The sequence below is a fragment of the Adiantum capillus-veneris genome, unplaced genomic scaffold, assembly GCF_014529385.1.
Source record: "Adiantum capillus-veneris isolate H3 unplaced genomic scaffold, ASM1452938v2 Hic_scaffold_274, whole genome shotgun sequence".
Lineage (NCBI taxonomy): Eukaryota > Viridiplantae > Streptophyta > Polypodiopsida > Polypodiales > Pteridaceae > Adiantum > Adiantum capillus-veneris.
The window spans coordinates 17,527-37,839 of record NW_028221402.1 but is presented as its reverse complement, the minus strand read 5'-3'; the positions used below and the strand labels follow the sequence as shown (position 1 = coordinate 37,839).

Below are 20,313 nucleotides of genomic sequence, written 5' to 3'. Positions count from 1 at the left end.
CTCAAACACATAATACCCATAGGCTCAAACACACACCAGATGAAGAGAAAGGGGTAAAGACTAGTCTATTGCTAAAGAGCAAGGCCTATAAGTTGTGAATGAGTCTCGGCCACCCCATAAGCCCACCACGTGGGTAGCCTTTGAAATCACCTTCCGCAAGGAGTTTCTTCCACAAAATAAACATGGTATAAATTGGGATTTAAAAAATTCATGGGTTTACCCGTGGGCTAGACCTCGAGTATCAAGCCAAAATGAAAACCCATCACCCAAAGCTGTTAATTGAAGCTATCCGTGGGCTAGACCCTGAGTATCAAGCCAAAGTGAAATGATAGCCAAAAATGTACATAACTCAAGCCTAACAAATGTTTTTCGAACCATTAATTATCACTTTGTTCCCTCAAAGATACCAGTTCCCTCAAGGAGCCAATTCGACGCTTCGATCACATTACAAATCGTTTAAAAGGATCAGCATGGCCCACCACCAAATACAAGGCCGAAAAACAAAGAAAAGCAAACGGCTCTTACATGCTAAGCTTCATTGAATTGCCCTGATAATTTGGAACAGAAAGAGAGTTGATCAAAAACTGAGCTTGTACCTAAGCCTAACACTTGGAAGTCTTGTATAAAACTTCCACAAAATTTTCTGTGCTGTTGAAGAGCTATTTTGTTCGATACAGATGTGGATGCTTGAGCTATTTTGTTTGGTACAGAAGTATGTGGATGCTCACTTTTCCACCTTCAAATTATGCAGTTCACGGAAGTCTTGAACTTGGAAGCAGAGAAACTTAAAGCGTTGCTCGAATGCATTGATAAGGCCATTCCGCACATATTTGAACTGCTGAATATCCCGAGGTTTGAAGCGACTGCTCGTACCGCTTTCACAGGAGAACCTCAGTGCAGGGAAAACTTTCAAGGTGGTAACTCCGATTGTCACTTTCCTCAACCTGCAACATTCAAAAAAGGTAGGCAGAATCACCAACATACCCCTGTAATTTGTGGAAACTCCCAAAATACCCCTGAAAATTTTAAAATTCCCAAAATACCCAATACCCCTAAGAATTCCCAAAACCCTACAAAATACCCTTCATAGTTCCCGAGATACCCTCATTTTTTCCAAAAATTCCCAAAATACCCCTTCTTAATCTTGCAAACATCTCAACATTTGACTTTCCAACTATACATAGGAGATTCATTCTCTTTCTCTAGAAATTGATAGAACTAGGATTTCCGATGGTATTGCGGGCGCTCAAGATAAAATGGTTCACTAGACACAAATATCTCTATTTGTGAGCTCAATTGAGAAAAGTTTGAAGTGAGATATTTGTTTTCCAAAAGTTGAGCAAATTGAACGAAAAATTGGTACCAGGGTCTTTCAAAATTTTAAAAATTTGAGTAGTATTTTAGGAATCTCCACAAACCAATTTGGTACGAAGGAAGAAGGTCAAGAGTGTTATGGTGCCAGCCTGTAGCCTTACTAAAGGGCGGTAAACTTTAGCTTTCACCCATAAATAAATTGTCCAACTTTCCCTGCACTTTATGACACGAAGAAACTTCACAAATGAACCTGCAATTGGAATTCACCACATCAAAACAATTCACAACTTGGTAGCTAGAGAGCTCCCAAATAGCCAGGGTAGACGTTCCTTACATATAGGATGCAGGAAGCATGGACTCCTAGCACTTTTGAGTGACAGCAATGGTTTTGAGTGATAGCAATGGTAATGTGGGGGTCAAAGTCTTTCTTCATGCTAAGTATGTAATGAATGGATAGATAAGAAGTGGCTCAGGTGTGCACTTTGGTATGTGTGCTTTGTATGTATAGAGATGGTAGGTGCATGGTGGGTCCAAATCAAATTTCAAACCGTTGTAGTATATTGTATAGATTAACTTTTAAGTATGCCATATGAAAAATCTTCTTAATGCATACTGATCTGTGGAGAAACTAACAAGAAAGGATAAAACCAACCTGTCAAGAACATTGTTCATCTCTCTGAGGTCCACATCAAAGTGAACATCTGCAATGCGTCCTCTTCGCAAATTCACGCCATGCACTTTCGCAACAGATTCACATACCGACCTGAGCTGTTGTGCTGAGGTATGTGTAGGCAGGTTCACTATCCTAAGTACTGTTGTCGGAGGCCTGTTTGCAGGGGCAGAACTCCAATCAGGGGATGGTTGCTGTGCCTGCATCGGAATGGGGTGAGCTTGTCTTGAATGGGATGGCTGCTGTGCCTGCATCACAATGGGGTGAGCTTGTATTGAATATATGTATAGTTCATATCATTGACTGAATACAGTCCAATAATTCACATACCATTGACTGAAGGACAGTGTTGACAGCACCTAAACCTTTCTGCATTTCCTTGATCTTGGCATTCTTATCCTTCAGAGGCAACCCTGATCTGATGGCTTGATCATCCTTGCTATGAACGACAGAACCCACCTTCAGGTTACTTGCCCTTGCTTGTGGAAGATCCTCTTTTATCTGCCCAAGTACCATAATTTAGCATATACAGAGGCACAGAAATGCCAAAGTCATTCATCATACATGTAAAGAAAAGTCACAATTTTACAAAAGTCTCAGCATCAAGAATACATGAACGGGCCAGCAATAAGGGGGTGCCCTGCTTTTCGAGAGGCCCAAAATAGGGCAGCAGGGCAATCTGAGGACAGAGAAGGCATCAAGAGAGATTGCAACTCAAGAGGAGAGAGGGCAGATTTTGCGCATCAAAGGTTATTCCAATGCAATGCAAGCTTACACACACTAGTCCAGGAGTCCCCAAACACAATTGTCCACATAGATGCAATGCACTGTGAACGCAACTCCTTTTCCAAAAACCTTCTAGAAACCCATCTTCAGTCATGTGCTTGTCCTTAGCACAAAACTCTCAGTTCAGTATATGCTATTTGCTCTACCTGTAAGGTGTTCCCACCTCATGCCCACTCACCCACCGAGTGACACACCAAAAATACCCATGTTGTGGTCTCAACTGCTAGAACTTTCATATCATGTCCCTATCGATGCTTTAAGTCGCCCACCCTATGACGCATCAAAAATGTCTTCTCGATGGTCAGAAACCCCACTTGACGCTCTTAAGTCACCGTCTCTTGTGACACATCAGGACACCACAAAACGAGGAAAACCTTACATGAGGTAAATCAGAAATAGTCAAAGTAGAGCTCATAATGAAGGCAGAAGAGCTCATCCACATCACGAGAAAATTTAAGAGACTGTCGAAGAGAGGTTTTGAAGAGGATACATAATCCACATGAGCTTGCTGAAACGTGAGAAAAGCATGTGCTCTCCAAGCGCGCGCGCGCACGCATGCACGCACACGTGTGCACTATGAACGCCCCCCCCCCCAAACAACACACACACACACACACACCACGGACGCACATGCGCACGCGAACACATGCACAATTCTTAGGGTGAAAAATCTGGCCTTATAGATCAGCAAGTGTGACTGAAAAACAGAGCATATGAAACTACTCACCAACTCAAAAAATTAAAATAAAAGGCAGGCTGAGGAAAAAAATAATACGGGTTAGTACTAAAAGCAAGCAGTATTTAAAACATTATACACCTGCGTCGTTAAAGACTGCTGATACTCCGGAGCAGCAACATCAGAGTCGTCATCGTCATTGTCTTCATCTGTAGTTAATGTATCCTGTCAAACAAAAATGCATGCAATACAATAGACAATATAAGGCTCATGGATGTCATGCAAAAAACTAAGCACGAGATGAACTGATTTGATAAATTCTATCGTGCTTTTGGCCCCTTTATCCATGTACGTGTGTATGCCTGCACAGAGCATATCAAATGACCTACCACATAGCTTAAGGGAGAGAGAGTGATAAGTGTCTTTGTTTGTGTGCATGTGCCTGTGTTCATGTGTCTGGCCAAAAGAGTGGGGAAATACTTGCAAATGGAGGATCTTTAGCACCAATTCGCATCTTTAAAATTTATTAAAAACAAATGCATGTAGTATTGGTGTTAATGCATGCTTGTATATGTGAAGGCATTGCCAATGCCAGGTGCATGCGAGAAAAAATACCATCAAAGATTCTAAGGTATCTGCAGTTAGCATGGAAGAACGTTTTTGCTTCTTCATGCCATCCGCTGTCAACTTGGCATCTGGTTGTTTGACTGATTGCATCTCCTCTAAGCTCTTTAAACCCTGCAGAGTCGACTTTCTATCCTGTCCAGATTCCTTTTCTTTCAAGGATAAGGATTGCTTTTTCTGCCCATCTTTCGTTTTTCCTGCAGACTCTTTTGCCACATCTTCTTTATCATGCTGACCTCTTCGGGAAAGAGCCTTTTTTGCGTCTTCTTTATCATCCTGGTCTAGCATGGTTGCAGCTTGTTCTGTGCTTTCATTCCTCTCCTTTGATGAAGACTTTTTCTTACGCTCATCTTTTGCAACCGCACTAGAATTTTGTGTTGCAACTTCCACAGCTTGCAACTCCTCCTTAGTACCAGCAGGTTTCTGTCTCTTACTTTTCTTCAGGTCAACAGTCTTTTCAGTAGCAACCTTGTCATTCGAATGCTTTGCAAACTCTTGCATAACCTCTTTAAGAGTATCATAACTGCCACCAACTTCTTTTCTCAACAGAGTCATCGGAGGCAAGTGCCCATCATTTGAAGCTTTGTACCTGAATATGGCACAACGTTGTCAAATAGTACTGTGAGTAGCAACCAGCAGTATGATTTGTCAATGTCAAGGGTTTCCAAAATAGTATTCTACAGCTATCTTCAGTTCTATCTGTCGGAACTAAAAGAAATAAAAATGCTTTAATCAGCAGCAGTCCAGCTTTCCTTGGAGACCCCGATTATCAAATTCAAGGAAGCAAGGAGAGCTTTTTAAGATTATTGGGTATCTCCATAGTCTCTCCGCCGTTTTGGACAATTCAAAATTTATCCTAGTAAAAAGAATTTCAGAAGGTGCACAAACATTCTCATTTAACAAAGTCGACCCCACAAATTTAACCATCATAAAACATTTCTGAAAAGACTTGAATTCCCGTAAAGCAAATGAGATTGAACTAATCATTCTAATAACTGCTCAATTTCGTTCCACACTCAAAGCTAAAAAACCCCATGCAATGGAAGCCTATGATTACTTCCAAATCCTTTTTCAAATTGTAAGGACTTGGATCTCTAAGCAAGGAATCGGCAGTCTTGACCAGGCTTTCAAGAGCACACTACAACCAAGCCAGATACTTGATATTCTCAGTTTCAATACTGATAATGAAGGGGGTAAAATAGACATTGATGGATAGAAATGTTCAGAATTTTTTGCAATAACTGAGAAAACTAGCATACTTCTCAACATATCCAAATGCAAGATCGTATCTCTCTTTTTTGCTTAAGCGCACCGTTGGCGCTGCTTCAGTACTCCATGCTCTTGCAGACGCCATGCAAGGCTCCCGAATGACCGCTGCATGATAAAACAACCCACTTTTATCATCATCTAAAAACTTGTGTGTCCAAACTACAAATCTGACGCACAAATACGATTATAAAAGCTTAGATCTCTAGGCTTAATACATCAATCTTGTGATCAAATATACCAATGCCTTGAAAATAAGCCCTGCAGGAAATTTTGAGTTTTTGTGCAAGATTTGAGCAATTAAAAAACATGAAGCTCTTTGAACAAAAGGAATTAGATTTGTTAACCTTCAGCTTGTACGCTCTACGTGATCCTCCTTCTGGTGTTATGTATGCATTGGGCAGCACAGGGGGCACCCTTTATGTCATGGCATTCAGGCAAGGTAGAAACACAAGAGACCGATGAGACGCTACTCTTAGAGTCGAAACTCTCGTGATGGAGCTGCTAATGTCCCCATATCTCCTCCGAGCAGACCTTAGGAGCTGACAGCTGTTCTGGTATTGTGCTTCGCCTATATAAGGTAGTTTCTCTCCCATCAAGTCATGTGTGCCTAGCCTATATTGCTGGGATGGTGCATTTCTTCCTTGAGTTCCCCAGTTTTTGTCCGGTTAGACCAGATCTGGTCTCGCTGATGATGGCGCCTCAGATTGGTCCAAGTGACAATTCATATTCCACGGCATGTGAGAGGTTTTTTGGGTTAGGGTTCTTGCGTTGAGGCCAAAGGCGCAACTGACTTGTCACGTGCACATCTAACCCTATGTGCATGTGGACAAGATGTCCTACTTCTAGGGTTCAGGTAGCCTAGGAAGTGTCTTGGCACCCTTGTGAGCCTGTACGTAGGCCGTGCATGTCCAAGCACTTGGAGTAGCTACATACTCTCTGATTGCACATACCATGATCATTAGCATCAGTACCCAATACCCAACATGAGCATTTTCCACCACATGAGCCCATTCTTACGACTGCATCTGAAACACCTCTTATAAGTCATTTTACGAATAAATGACTTACTATTTTCCCAAATCGTGGAGACTTCCTGATGGGTGCTCGACCCACACTTAGTCACCTATGTATGAAGCCCATTGGGTGCTAGAAGGAGCAAAAGACCCACTGGGAGCAAGAGCACCCACAGGCCGACGGTACTCACATACACCCTAGTGTTTTCTCAAGAAGCAGAAGACCAGCGTTTTCAGCCTTGAGGACGAGCGTTTCTTTAGCCTCGCCGAACCGCCCTGGTAGTAGAGCCTCACTGTTTTCCACCTATCACAACAGATAAGGCAATGCTTAGTTTTCAGCCTCAAGAACAGCCATCATTTTGCAGTCCTCAGCCCTTGCATGCATCACCGTTGCAGATCAGCCCTGTGGTATCCTAGCGTTTTCAGATTTCAGCCCATTGACAACCTCCTCCTCCTCGTCGACACAGACCTCGTCAAGCATCATAGCATCTAGACCCATCGTACCAGACTTGTGCAATCTAAAGCAAATGCCTTTCTAGCTATAGAGAGGGGGGCCCTTGAAGGGGGGTTTGGGACATTGTAACAGGGAACGGGGGGAACACAGCCCAAACGTTCCGAAACGGCGTTCTGGACGAGTCCCGTTCCCGAAACGGAGATGGGAACAGAATGCCGTTCCGGAATGGGGTGTACCCGAAACGGTGTTCCGGAATGGGCGGAACATGAGGCAGAATGGCGAAATGCAAGGCGGAACAGGCAAAAGTAGGCATTTGGGGGAAAAAAGTGGGCTTTTGGGGGCAGATTTGGGGTTGTTCGGGGAACATATTTGGTGCAGTTTGAGGGAACGTTAGGGGGGCAGATTTGGGGGCAGTTTTGGGGTTGATTAGGAGTTTATTTTTGGACTAAGCTGAATGGAGGTAATTCAATCCTTACTTTAGGTGGACCGTTCCAGCCCCGTTCCCGTTCCGGCCCCCCCTCCTCCTCCCCATTCCCGTCCCGTTCCGGACCCTCCCGTTCCCGTTCCGGGTAACTATGGTTTGGGACCCCATCTCGTGGCGTCTCTCTCTCTCTCTCTCTCTCTCTCTCTCTCACGAGGACGTGGCAATTGCTAACCTTAGTTGTTGGTTTCTTTCCAATGATTTTTGTTTTATTTCTGAGACCCTCTTTTTGAAGTTGCAAATGGTCGGACATTGCATGGCCAATGTGAATGGTAGTTTCACCCGCAGATTGGTAGTGGTCGGCACTGGAATTCGTATGGTAAGAGGATGTCTAGGCTCAGAGCAAGATCATATAGGTCCCCCCGTCGCACTTAGTAAGTTGGTGGATACTAGGAAGTGAACTCAATAAAGGCATAAAGTCAAGGTGGGATCACCAACAGAAAGTATCCGACAGTTGGGCCACATTGCACTTTTGGATGCGGTCCCAATGAGGATAGATGGTCAGATGACCAGTGAGAGCCCAACGGAAGCATCTCCTAAAAATTAGGGAACTGCTATTTTGGGCCGTGAAATGTGTTCGCGTCATTACCTTCGGTATGACCAAGGGAACATTTTATTATGCTACCGAAATTTGGCCAAAAAAAGTGGTATCTAGCTGGATACAGGTAAAGGATTCCCAGGACTCTACTTTGTAAATTTACCCTCTCAAAGTATAAAGAAATACCGAAAGGGGCGCCAATTTTGGGGCCTACAGGTTGTCGGCGTCTGCTCGGGGCATTCTAGCTTACGAGCCGTGTGTGTGATTAAGTGTTAATTCCCGTTACAAGCACTGTGTGTGTGTTTAAAGTAAAGAATTTCGGGTGAAAGCCAACGCCTACCGCCCCACGGGCCGGTTTCATGGTTCCGTCGCCGGGATATCAATCACTTTTTCCTCAAGAAGTGAGCCTCGGTTGTTTTGGGTAAAGACACAGAGTATAGGGAGGCGGGATTACACTATGGCCGACAAAGCGAAGGGCATTATGGAAGAGGGTTCCTCTTCACAGGACAGTCAGGAAATTCCGCATGTACACCCTGCTCAAAAGTGGTCAAATTAGGGCTGATTTTCTGCTGCGTTTTAGGGTTTGCAAGTATGAACCAAGATGAGATAGGGACAGGTCTCACGGTGGTAGATTGGCCACTAGATCTCCTGCGGGAGTGATGTGGATCTGCTAGGTGACACGCTGCTTGCTGATTCTCTGAGGCGATTTCTTGGATTCTATGACGCATTGGTAAATCATCTTGAAATTTGAGCTTGCTTGGTTGTGGGTGGTACCTCAGTGTTGTGGAATTATGCTCGTTTGCAGAAACAAGAGCCTTTTGCAACACGTAAAAGTAAAGGGACAGGTTGCAAGATGCTATGTGGTGAAGTTCAAGAACTATCCACCTATGGATACAAAGTGGATGGAAGACCATGAACTGTTAGAGTCACCAAATGTATTGCAGCTTTACCTTGAGGCCTTGGGGTTACAGCCTACGTATGCCCCAACTCAATGTCTGCAAAGGAAGGGTAATGATAGAGCTAGCACATCAAATGTACTCCTGGATTCAGTGCAACAGTTTGACAAAAGTATTAAGGTCTCATCAAGTCATTTGTACACATGTTTTGACAGTCTTTCTTGCAGATACATGGGATGATAACAGGGTGCTTACAACACAAGATCATCAGTGGCATGTATTTATGGTATGCAATCGAGGACGTTTGCGATTTCAAGAGGGGGGTATGTCACGAGGACGTGGCAATTGCTAACCTTAGTTGTTGGTTTCTTTCCAATGATTTTTGTTTTATTTCTGAGACCCTCTTTTTGAAGTTGCAAATGGTCGAACATTGCATGGCCAATGTGAATGGTAGTTTCACCCGCAGATTGGTAGTGGTCGGCACTGGAATTCGTATGGTAAGAGGATGTCTAGGCTCAGAGCAAGATCATATAGGTCCCCTCATCGCACTTAGTAAGTTGGTGGATACTAGGAAGTGAACTCAATAAAGGCATAAAGTCAAGGTGGGATCACCAACAGAAAGTATCCAACAGTTGGGCCACATTGCACTTTTGGATGCAGTCCCAATGAGGATAGATGGTCAGATGACCAGTGGGAGCCCAACGGAAGCATCTCCTAAAAAATAGGGAACTGCTATTTTGGGCCGTGAAATGTGTTCGCGTCATTACCTTCGGTATGACCAAGGGAACATTTTATTACTTTGCTGCAAAGTCAACTGATGCACCAGTTGAGAGATTTTTAAGCAAGAAGCCCAATGCGGGGTAATTGCATGTATGAGTGCCAAGTGGCACTTTTTGGTCAATTTACCAAGTCTGGGAGAACAGAACCCGTAACTGACTTTTTGGAGCAGTTTTGGAGGCTGTTATCTCTGATTTTCAGCCATTTCTCTCCATTTTTGAGCTTCCCATGACTTTACCTAGGTCCAAGGAGCTCATTTTCAGTATTGGAAGGCATCAGATGCGTGTTTACAGGGCTGTTTTGCTGCGTTTTCAGCGATACGCAGGTTTTGGCAGCCATGGAAATCTTCCCCTTGTTGCATCTATTTTGTTCACAGATGCATTACAGGTCAAGGGCAGCAGAGGGGGACGCTTGATTTATGTTGGGGGGATGCTTCATTGAGAACCTGTCACAGGTTAAGAGCTATGGAGTGCTTGCTTTCCTCTCTATGTACAGTGTGGTGCTAGGAGTGATGCCCTGCACGCTACACACTGCTCTCTCTCTCCCCTACGTGCAGTGATGTGATGCCCCACAAGAGGGCTCTTCATTTGACTGATGTACAGCTGTGTGGTTTCATGCTTTTGTGATGAGGCAAGAGCCTCCTTGAGCAGGAACAGGGGTAGCTAACTGCTACTCCAAAGCAGGCACCCGTGAGGGTCATAACCTCACCGTACAAGTGCATTTTTCAGTGCTGTGTATCAGCTGTAAATTGACTGTTTTTCAGCCATACGGACGCCAAAACCATTGGGAATAGTGCCCCACTGGCAGAGGACAGTTAGGGGAATGTTTGGGGCTGAAAACAGGGCAAAAACCAGTAAATACAGCGTGCTGAAATTACTGTTTTTGGGCAAGAATGAGAGGGTTTATGCCGGTGGAAGAGAGTTCTAGCAAGGGAATTGGTTTCGCGCAAGTTTTGGGGCTGTTATGCTGCCGAAATTTGGCCAAAACAAGTGGTATCTAGATGGATACAGGTAAAGGATTCCCAGGACTCTACTTTGTAAATTTACCCTCTCAAAGTATAAAGAAATACCGAAAGGGGCGCCAATTTTGGGACCTACAGGTTGTCGGCGTCTGCTCGGGGCATTCTAGCTTACGAGCCGTGTGTGTGATTAAGTGTTAATTCCCGTTACACGTCTCCTTTGCAAAGTGCTCTGTGTGTGTGTCTAAAGTAAAGAATTTCGGGTGAAAGCCAACGCCTACCGCCCCACGGGCCGGTTTCTCTCTCTCTCTCTCTCTCTCTCTCTCTCTCTCTCTCTCTCTCTCTCTCTCTCTCTCTCTCTCTCTCTCTCTCTCTCTCTAGCACTCACTCATAGTTTGCATTCCCTTTTGTTTTGGTCATTACACGTTCTCTCATTAAGTCGAGGAAGGCTCTCCCTTTCTCCAAGTAAAAGGAAACTTGAGCACTCACTGTTCACTCATCCTAAGCCATACACCATCATTCACTTCTGCTGCACATTACATTGATATCAGAGCTCTTTGGCAATGTTCGGTATCATCACTCAAGGAAACGAAACACAAAGAACCACGGATAAATTTTTTGCTTCTTGTGATCACACGTGACACAAGACCACTTGGGCGTGTCGATCCCTAATCTGTGTTTTTGAAGAATGGCAGATAATCCAAAAAAGAAGGGCTTATCCAACCTCCACTCATTGAGAGCGGACCTTGCACTTAGCGGCAGGCCAATCGACGTGAGGTGGGAAAAAGCAACCTTGGTGTGAGCGCAAGGCCGCCAAGGGGTGCACCCACAGGAAGGAGTTGAGCTTGGGTAAGAGCAAAGCCTTCTTAAACGCAGATTGCAAGCCAAGAATCCAAAAAACTCAAGAACCCACGAACCTCAAGAACCTCAAGAACCCAAGAACCCCAGAGCTCAGTGCCTGGTCATCACAAGAACCGGAATGGATACTTTGCGTGAAGGTGATGAGAGTGGAATTGGAGAAACAAAAGTCCCTACACCACGAGGATTGTTCCCCGATCCTCCCCCATCCCCATCTACGCCATGGATTGCACCAAACCCTATGGAGACTTTGGTCAAATCGATGATGGAGATGGTGCTACAACAAGAGGCTCAACGTGCCGCCATGGATAGAGATCGTGAAGAACAAAGGGCAACCATGGAGCTTGAGCGTGAACAAGCATGCGAAGCTCAAGGCATAGCGGCCGAAGAAAGAAGGGCAACTATGGAGCTCGAGCGTGAGCAAGCACGCGAGGCTCCACGCATAGCGGCCGAAGAAAAGCGAGTAGCTATGGAGTTAGAGCGAGAGGTAGAGGGACCAGCGCATGCAAGAGTTGGTCCTACAAGGCTACAGGTACTCTCCGTGAAGAGCGAGCCACTCAAGGAGGCCAACAAGTCATCCCATAGCAAAGGTAGAGACGACAGCTCCAACAATCCAATCACTGAGAAGTTGACGTTCAATAAGTATGATGGTAAGATGGATGCTTTTGTGATTCATTCTTAGGTGCATCAATTTAATGCTTACTTTGCAACTAACAAGAAAACAAGCAACAATAAAGTTTTGACTGCTGCCATGTATCTAGCGGATGATGTCATTAATTGGTATCAAGCTTGGTAGGAGTCACAGTTGGTTGAGCATCTTGAGCATGCCGCGGGTGGCGCACCCCTCTCTCTCAGTTGGGGCGACTTCCAAGACAAGCTCCAAGCTCGCTTTATGCAACCGCAATACCTTGATCGATTAAAAGAAGATTGGCGTGGTCTTAAGCTGGCTCTCTTGTTATGTCTTTTTCTAACCGTATTTTGTAGATAGCCGTCCAATTGCGCAAATCGGATGCCGAACGAAAGGAGGCTTTCCTTTTTGGGTTAGACGAGCACATCAAGTTTGATGTGCAAGCCTTCAACCTTACTGACTACAATGACGCCGTTAGAATCGCTCTAGTGCAAGAAATGAAGCACAACAACAAGTCAAGTACCCTCAAGACCAGCATAATGGTAAGAACAGTAAAACAAATGGTAAGCATAACGGTAATTCTTCTTCTACACCTAGAGCACGGAACCTCACAATGATAATAAAGAAAAGGCTAAAACTCAGGACACCCCTAAGTTGACGCCTGATGAAAAATCTGCTCAAGGAATCTTAGAAGGTTGGTTAACTTTTGAAAAACCAGTCGAATATGCAAGAGACCGAAGATGCTTTGAATGTCACACTAAAGGTCACATTAAACGAGTTTGTCCTAAGAAAGCACCTAAAGAATCCACAAAATCCACATCATTTGTTAATGCACTCGGTGAGAACACTGATGTGTCCCAAGTTTCTCATGAACATATAGACGAGTCTCTCATGCAGTGCTATGGTCATGTGAATAGTCAACACATTGTGATCTTGTTTGACCCAAGTAGTATGCATGACGTGATTAGTATTTCTCTCGTGAAGAGCGCACATTTAGAAGCTCTTCCAATAAATCCCATTGTGATCTCTGCTTTTGCTCTTGGCATGCACTCTTCTTTCACGCATGAATGTCCTAATGTGACAGTTTTAGTTTAGAATGCCAATTTTCGCCATCTCAAAGGATGTGATTTGGTTTTTGCATCAAGTGGTTTAAAGGTTATAATCCACGCATTGATTGGAAAGACAACGCTCTCTCTCTCTCTCTCTCTCTCTCTCTCTCTCTCTCTCTCTCTCTCTCTCTCTCTCTCTCAATAGAAGCATCTCCCATGGTTCTTCGCTCTGACAACAACATTCCGTCTTTGCCTTTAATCTCTCACTCTCATGTTTTGAAAGAGAATAAAGCACGTAGTATCATAGTCTCTCTCAGTACGCAATCCCACAGTCTAGAAAGAATCAATCATTGCATGAAAAGGAATCTCTCTCAATCGTTCATTCTTCTAACCACGACACGCATTTTTTGCATGATAGAGATGTGATTGTTCGTAAGAATCATGAAGCCTTCAAGTTGCTCTAGCCTGTATCGAGTACACCTTGGGGTGGTTGTCAAACTAGATGGTTCCAGTCTTGTGAGCAATTTGGTGGTTTGGATGATTGTGTTTCTAGTAAAGCTAACCTCATTGCAGATACGATCAGTCACGCAAGACCTCTTGGCTCTCGAGTTGAGATCCAAAGAACCTATTTAGATAGTATTTTTTCTTCGCATGATTAATCAGTATGCATTGTTCGAGTCTCTCATTCGTGACGGTCTCTTGTATTTTCGTCACCGTCTTTATGTGTTACCTTTTCATAGGAATGCCATATTGCACAATGCACATAATTCACTCACGGATGAGCACAGATGCATGAAGATCACTCGAAAAGATGACCTAAGATCGTAGACGAAGTTGAAGACATGGAGCCACAACAAATTATTGTATCGCTTTCCACGCAACCCAGAGAAGCAAGCATTGCATACCCTCCTGAAGTTCAAGTATCACGCGACCCATGCAGCAGAGTGGGCCGGCGAAGAGTTCTTCACAAACTCCCAAGAGTTATTGGCGAACAATATGGAAGCCATACAGCTCGGTACCAATACCTCACCTAAAAAAGGGGGGATGTTACGTGCACATCTAACCCTATGTGCATGTGGACAAGTTGTCCTACTTCTAGGGTTTAGGTAGCCTAGGAAGTGTCATGGCACCCTTGTGAGCCTGTACGCACGTCGTGCATGTCCAAGCACTTAGAGTGGCTGCATACCCTCCGATTGCACATACCATGATCATTAGCATCGGTACCCAGTACCCAGCATGAGCATTTTCCACCACGAGCCAATTTTTACAACTGCATGTGAAACACCTTGTCACAAACTGGTGACGTGGCTGTTCAATACACACACACACCTTCCCCTTGGCATGGACAGTCTCGAGAAAATGCTAACGTGGCAGGTTTGGAGGAAAATGCTGACGTGGCACGTTCGGTGGAATGCTGACGTGGCATGGTTGTACGGCAACCCCCCGCGTTTTTTGGCGCCTTTTGTGGAAGCAGTGTACGGACATTCAGCTCAAAAGTCTACGCGAGAGAGAGAGAGAGAGAGAGAGAGAGAGAGAGAGAGAGAGAGAGAGCTTTTAATTTTTAAAGCTTTGCTTTATTCTTACCAAGCAAGTGAGAGGAGTTGCTTGTTTTTAATGGGCAGCTTTTGGGTTAGCTTCTGGGGCTCTGCTTTTGGCATCCCTTGTAAACCTTTATAAGTGTGGCTTGGCCTCTCACTTCTGAGAGCATCTGGACGCACAGTCTTGAGAGCGAGAGCCTCCCACTCCTTTATACTTTGAGTTGCAGATTAATACAAAAAGAAATATCGTAAGGGGCGCCAGTCTTTGAGGCCAATATCTCTAGGCACGGAACTCCGTCGAGCCGTGTCGAAACAATTATGAATTGTGAACTGTTTTGAAGTGAATTCTTGTTGTGTCGCGGTAGAACCTTGACTTGGAGTGTCCAAGTCTGTTACAGTGGTATCAGAGCACGGCCGATTTCTCTTCTACCAGGAAATTCGATCCTTTTTACGCGGCACTTATGGATTCAGACAGAGATCGGTCGACTTTCTTTGCATCCGGAGATGCGGAAAGGGATCACGAAGAAGATTCACGCAGAGAGTACGGCCTGCCTCGGCCTACTCAGGCGGAGCTTGAAGAGATGGAGCGTCAACGATTGATCGACGATGCAACAAAGATGATGCTAAATTTTGTAAAGGACCTGAACTTTGCAAAATTTATGAGCCAGACCTCCTTCGACGAGGTGCACTCACAGTGGCGGCAAACCACAGAACCACCCCTCAAACCGACACTCAAGAAACCTCCTACTCCAAGGATGTTCACAGAGTAAGAATTAGAAGAGGTGGTTGATACACGGATTTCTCAGCTTTTTGACGCGCAGAACAAAGCCCAAAAGCACAACAAAAAGCAGAAGAAAGGAACTGACTTTCCGAGTTATTTGGGTCGTCAGTCTACATTTGCCTCAACAAGAAAGCAGAAGAAGCATGAGCGATTTGAAGGAGTACCCAATTCTTCTTCTTCTTCTTCTTCTGATAGTTCTTCTAGCTCCTCTGACTCGAGCGAAAAAGACAGAAAAAGAAAAAGCGAAGCAAAAAGCAAAGCTTTGTAAAGGGCAAAAAAAAGGCAAAGAAGTCTAAATCTCGCCCAGTCGTTCACAGTTCTACAGAGGACTCGTCTTTGGATAGTTCGGACTCTGACGACAGTAGCTTTTATGCAAAGAAGAAGAATTTTTATAAAGCCAACCAGTATGACTTTCTGGAGGATAAAAGCAAGAAAGTCTGAGAGTTCAAAGAAGGTGGGGCATTGGAATTCGTATAGCAAGAGGAAGTCTAGGCTCAGTGCAAGGTCATGTAGGTCCCTCCGTCGCATTTAGCAAGTTGGTGGATACTAGGAAGTGAACTCAATAAAGACATAAAGTCAAGGTGGGATCACCAACAGAAAGTATCCGATAATTGGGCCACATTGCACTTTTGGATGCGGTCCCAACGAGGATAGATGGTCAGATGACCAGTGTCACAAAGTGATGACGTGGCGGACAGCAAAAACCCTAATTTCTGCCAGAAACCCTAAAATTCCTGCAAACCCTAATTTCTGCCAAAAACCCTAATTTCCGGAAATCGCGGAGGCTAAAAAAAAAAAGGAAAATGATGCGCTACGCGAATTTTGCTTTTGCTTTTTTTTTAAAAAAAAGAGAAAAGACTCTCTAAGAGAGAGAGAGAACTGATGCTTTTGATTTTAAAAGCTTTTGGGGCTCTGCTTTTGGGCATCCCTTGTAATCTTTAAATTAGTGGTGAGGGCCTCACTTCTCAGAGCATCTGGACGCAGAGTCCGAGAGTGAAACCCTAACCACTCTCTTGTACTTTGATCTGATTAATATAAAAAGAAACAGACTTGGACACTCCAAGTCAAGAATCAACCGCGACAGCACCAAATAACCACTTCAAAACAATTCACAGATCACAATAGATTTGCACTGGCCCGGCGGAGTTCCGTGCCTAGAGATATTGGCCCCAAAGACTGGCGCCCCTTTCGGTATTTCTTTTTATATTAATCAATCATCAAAGTACAAGAGAGCGGTTAGGGTTTCACTCTCAGACTCTGTGTCCAGATGCTCTGAGAAGTGAGGCCCTCACCACTTATTTAAAGGTTACAAGGAATGCCCAAAAGCAGAGCCCCAAAACCTTTTAAAATCAAAAGCATCAGTTCTCTCTCTCTCTTTAGAGAGTCTTTTCTTTTTTTATATAAAAAAAAGCAAAATTTGCATCGCTCATCATTTCAAAAAAAAAAAGCCTCCGCGATTTCCGAAAATTAGGGTTTCTGGCAGAAATTAGGGTCTGCAAGAATTTTAGGATTTCTGACAGAAATTAGGGTTTCTGCTCTCCACCACGTCATCACTTTGTGACATACCCCCCTCTTGAAATCATTGTAATCGACCGCGATTACGTCTGCAAAACCGACAAAAGCCATAAACCGTCTTAGCAAACACTGACTGTTAGTACCTACGTACTAGGAACACACATCTAGCACATGTACAAAATCGACAGTCACATCACACGACATCACAGGACATCACATGACATTCAACATTCATTCAGATCTTAGACCATGATTTATCGGTAATGTAGCTAGCAATCACATCTAGGTCCAATCGGGACCTTATCGATGTCCGATTGACTAACCCCTGTTGCAACCATGTCTATTCGAGATCAATCAGACCAAAATGCTACAGTCATTTCGTCTATCAGTTCCTGCACTTACAAAAAGTCAAGAACAAATTAGTATCATAATCAGGAATTCCATTTCATAAAGTCATCCAGCAGAATACTGTCAGCTCTCAGTATCCCTGAAGCTCAAAGAGACATCAGTGACTTTAGTATCAAAATCGAGGCATCTGTTGACAAAGGAGCGGAGTAACTCCCCTCTTGTGCATCCCACTGCACCAGATCTTCGGCCAAGCTGAGTTTCTGGGTTCCGTTTGGAGTAGACTATGCTAAACCAAAACATCGAGGTAAAGTTTCACAATCCGAGGAGTATCTGCTAGGTCCTCCTCCTCCATCCACTTCGCATCAAATGCAGGAAAGTTCTTGAACTAAACCAAGAACCGCCTTCGCACTTTACCTTTCTTCGTATAGTTATGTGCCAAAATCTGTTCAGGAACAAGGATCTCCTCGTTTTCTTCCACTTTGGGTTGCTCATCAGGCTCCCCATCATCAGGCACATCACCCTTAACAGGGTTCAAGAGACTCACATGCAATGCATTGTGAATCCTCCAAGTATCTGGCAGTTCCAATCGGAAGGAGACATCATTTATCTTGTCAGTAATCTGGAAAGGTCCATAGTATCACATACTAAGCTTTGGAAAAAGCCTCTCCTTTCCCTTTTTCTTTCTTAGGCGTGCCTTCTCAAAAGTAAGAGCACCCAATCATCCTCCTTCAGTTTCCAGTCGCGACGATGGCGATCCGTTGCCTTTTTCTGTCGTTCTTGAGACTCCTGCAAAGTCTCGCGAACCTTGGCAAAAGCCGTATCCAAATCTCGCGAATATTCATCCGCTTCAAATTTCTAATCTTTCGTGCGCAGGAAGGATGGAACCTTCGCAGCAGTTTCAACAATCTCTCATAGCGTCTTCCCCGTCGAAGAGTGTATCGTGTTATTGTAGGCAAATTCCACCAAAGGTAAGTTCTTTTCCCATTGAGTCTTCTGATCTGAGATACAAGACTTCAATAAATCTAAAATCACTGAATTGGCAATCTCAAATTGCCCGTCAGTCTGCAAGTGGAACGATGACGAGAACTGCAACCGCGTGCCAATGTTCTCCCAAATTGCCTTCCAAAACAAACTCATAAATCTGGGGTCTCTGTCGGAGAGAATCGTCTCAGACGTGCCATGTAATCGGAAAATCATCGTGATCATTCTGTGTTCTTGGGAGATCAAAAATGAAATCCATTTCAATATTTTCCTAGGGGCGGGTGGGTATGGGTAAAGGCTGTAACAATCCCTGTGCCTTATGCCTGTCAAACTTGACCTTCTGGCATACCAAGCAACTGCGCACAAATTCTTCCACATCCTTCTTCAGTCTCCGCCAAAAGAAATCTCTCTACCCCTTTCATGGTGGTAGCAATGCCGCGGTGACCCGTAAAAGGTGGACAGTGGCAATCAATCATAACCTTTTTCCCTCAACGGCTGTGTAACGCACAACATAGTCTTTTTCATCAAGTAGCCTTCCCCGAAGGGAGTATCCCGCTACTGTCTCCCCATCCCGTATCCGTGTAAAAATATCTGCAAAATCTGTATCTGTGGCATACTGATCGACCATATCCTCGAAGCTCCTATGATGTATCGCAGAAATAGCCAGAACCAACGGTTTCCGAGACAAAGCATCTGCCACCACATTCTTCTGTCCCTGCACATGGACAATCTGGAAGTGAAACTGTGACAAGATGTTCGCCCACCGCATCTACTTTTCCGAAAGCTGCTTCTGTGACAAGAAGTAGCGCAAACTCTGATGGTCTGTAAAGACAGTAAAATCCGCTCCGAGTAGATAATGCCGCCACTGAGTAAGAGCGTGGATAACCGCCAAAAGCTCTTTCCCATAGATCTGTGCTGTCATCTCCGGCCTAGAGAACAAACGGCTCTCGTAAGCTATGACATGGCCTTCTTGCATCAAGACCGTACCCAGACTACGACCACAAGCATCACAATATACTTCAAATGACTTCTGCAAGTCCGGCAAAGTCAAAATATGGTCCTGTAGTCAATTTCTCTTTCATGTCTGAAAGGCAGTCACCTCTGTGGGTCCCCACGAAAAAGGTACTCCTTTCTGTGTCAAGGTATGCAAAGGGGAAGCAACCGCTGCAAACTTTCGTATGAACCGCCTGTAGTACGAACACAGTCCCAAGAAGCTTCTAACTTCATGGACATTCCTCAAATCGGGGCAATCACGGATAGTCTCTATCTTGGCCGGGTTCATTTTCACTCCTGTTGTGCTGTTGACACAATGTGTCCCAAATAGTGTATCTCTGGTAGGAAAAAATCACTTTTCTTAGCATTAATCACTAATGTGTGATCTCGTAATGCCTGAAAGACTTGAAGCAGACGATCTCTGTGTTCTGCCTCATTCTTGGAGAAAACAATGATGTCGTCAAAGAAAGTGCCAACAAATAGCCTGTACTCTCGAAAAATCCTGTCCATCATCCGGTTAAATGTCGCAGGAGCATTGGTTAAGCCAAAAGGCATCACCAAAAACTCAAATAACCCAAAAGTCGTCCGAAAAGCTGTCTTGTAGACATCTCCTGGCGCTATCTTGATCTGATGATATCCACTCTTCAAGTCAATCCTGCTAAAGCACGAGGATCCCTGTAACCTGTCGAGTATATAATCGATCCTAGGAATCGGAAATCTGTTCTTGATGGTGATTTCGTTGAGAGTGCTATAATCGATGCACATTCTCCAAGATCCGTCTTTCTTCAAAACCAACAACACTGGAGAGCAATACGGTGAAGTACTAGGCTGGACAAGACCCTTTTCCAAGAGGTCTTTCACTGAGTTCATAATCTTTTCATTCTGTACTCGGCTCACACGATAAGGTGGCCGATTCGGTGGCGTGCTTCCAGATATCAGATCAATGGTATTATCTTCAGGCCCTCTCAAAAGCAATCAGCATGAGCGTGGAGAAAAAAAAATCTTGGCGTTCTTTTCTTCAGGTCAAAACATATTCAACCTTTATCCATCGTTCAGTTCTCCCAAAAGAATGAGTAAGAAAACTGAAGTTCATCGAGTACAATCTCTAAGCCCTTCATTTATCAAAGTCGCTTTCTCGGCCCGGTAGTCAACCACGGCGTAGTTCT

At 44.3% G+C, this 20,313-nt stretch overlaps 1 protein-coding gene across 1 annotated transcript in view; it reads right to left on the bottom strand.

Moving 5' to 3' along the window:
* Positions 1–304: 304 nt before the first annotated feature.
* LOC147417335 (uncharacterized) overlaps positions 305–20,313 on the bottom strand; it is a 30,631-nt gene continuing 10,622 nt past the window's right edge. Inside the window, exons 2-7 of the mRNA XM_086507707.1 lie at positions 5,330–5,444; positions 4,062–4,659; positions 3,588–3,671; positions 2,315–2,485; positions 1,967–2,232; positions 305–944 (exon numbers count right to left, since the gene is read on the bottom strand). Coding sequence (XP_086363833.1) covers positions 725–944; positions 1,967–2,232; positions 2,315–2,485; positions 3,588–3,671; positions 4,062–4,659; positions 5,330–5,444 — 1,454 coding nt within the window. The 3' untranslated portion in view covers positions 305–724. The remainder of the gene's footprint in view (positions 945–1,966; positions 2,233–2,314; positions 2,486–3,587; positions 3,672–4,061; positions 4,660–5,329; positions 5,445–20,313) is intronic.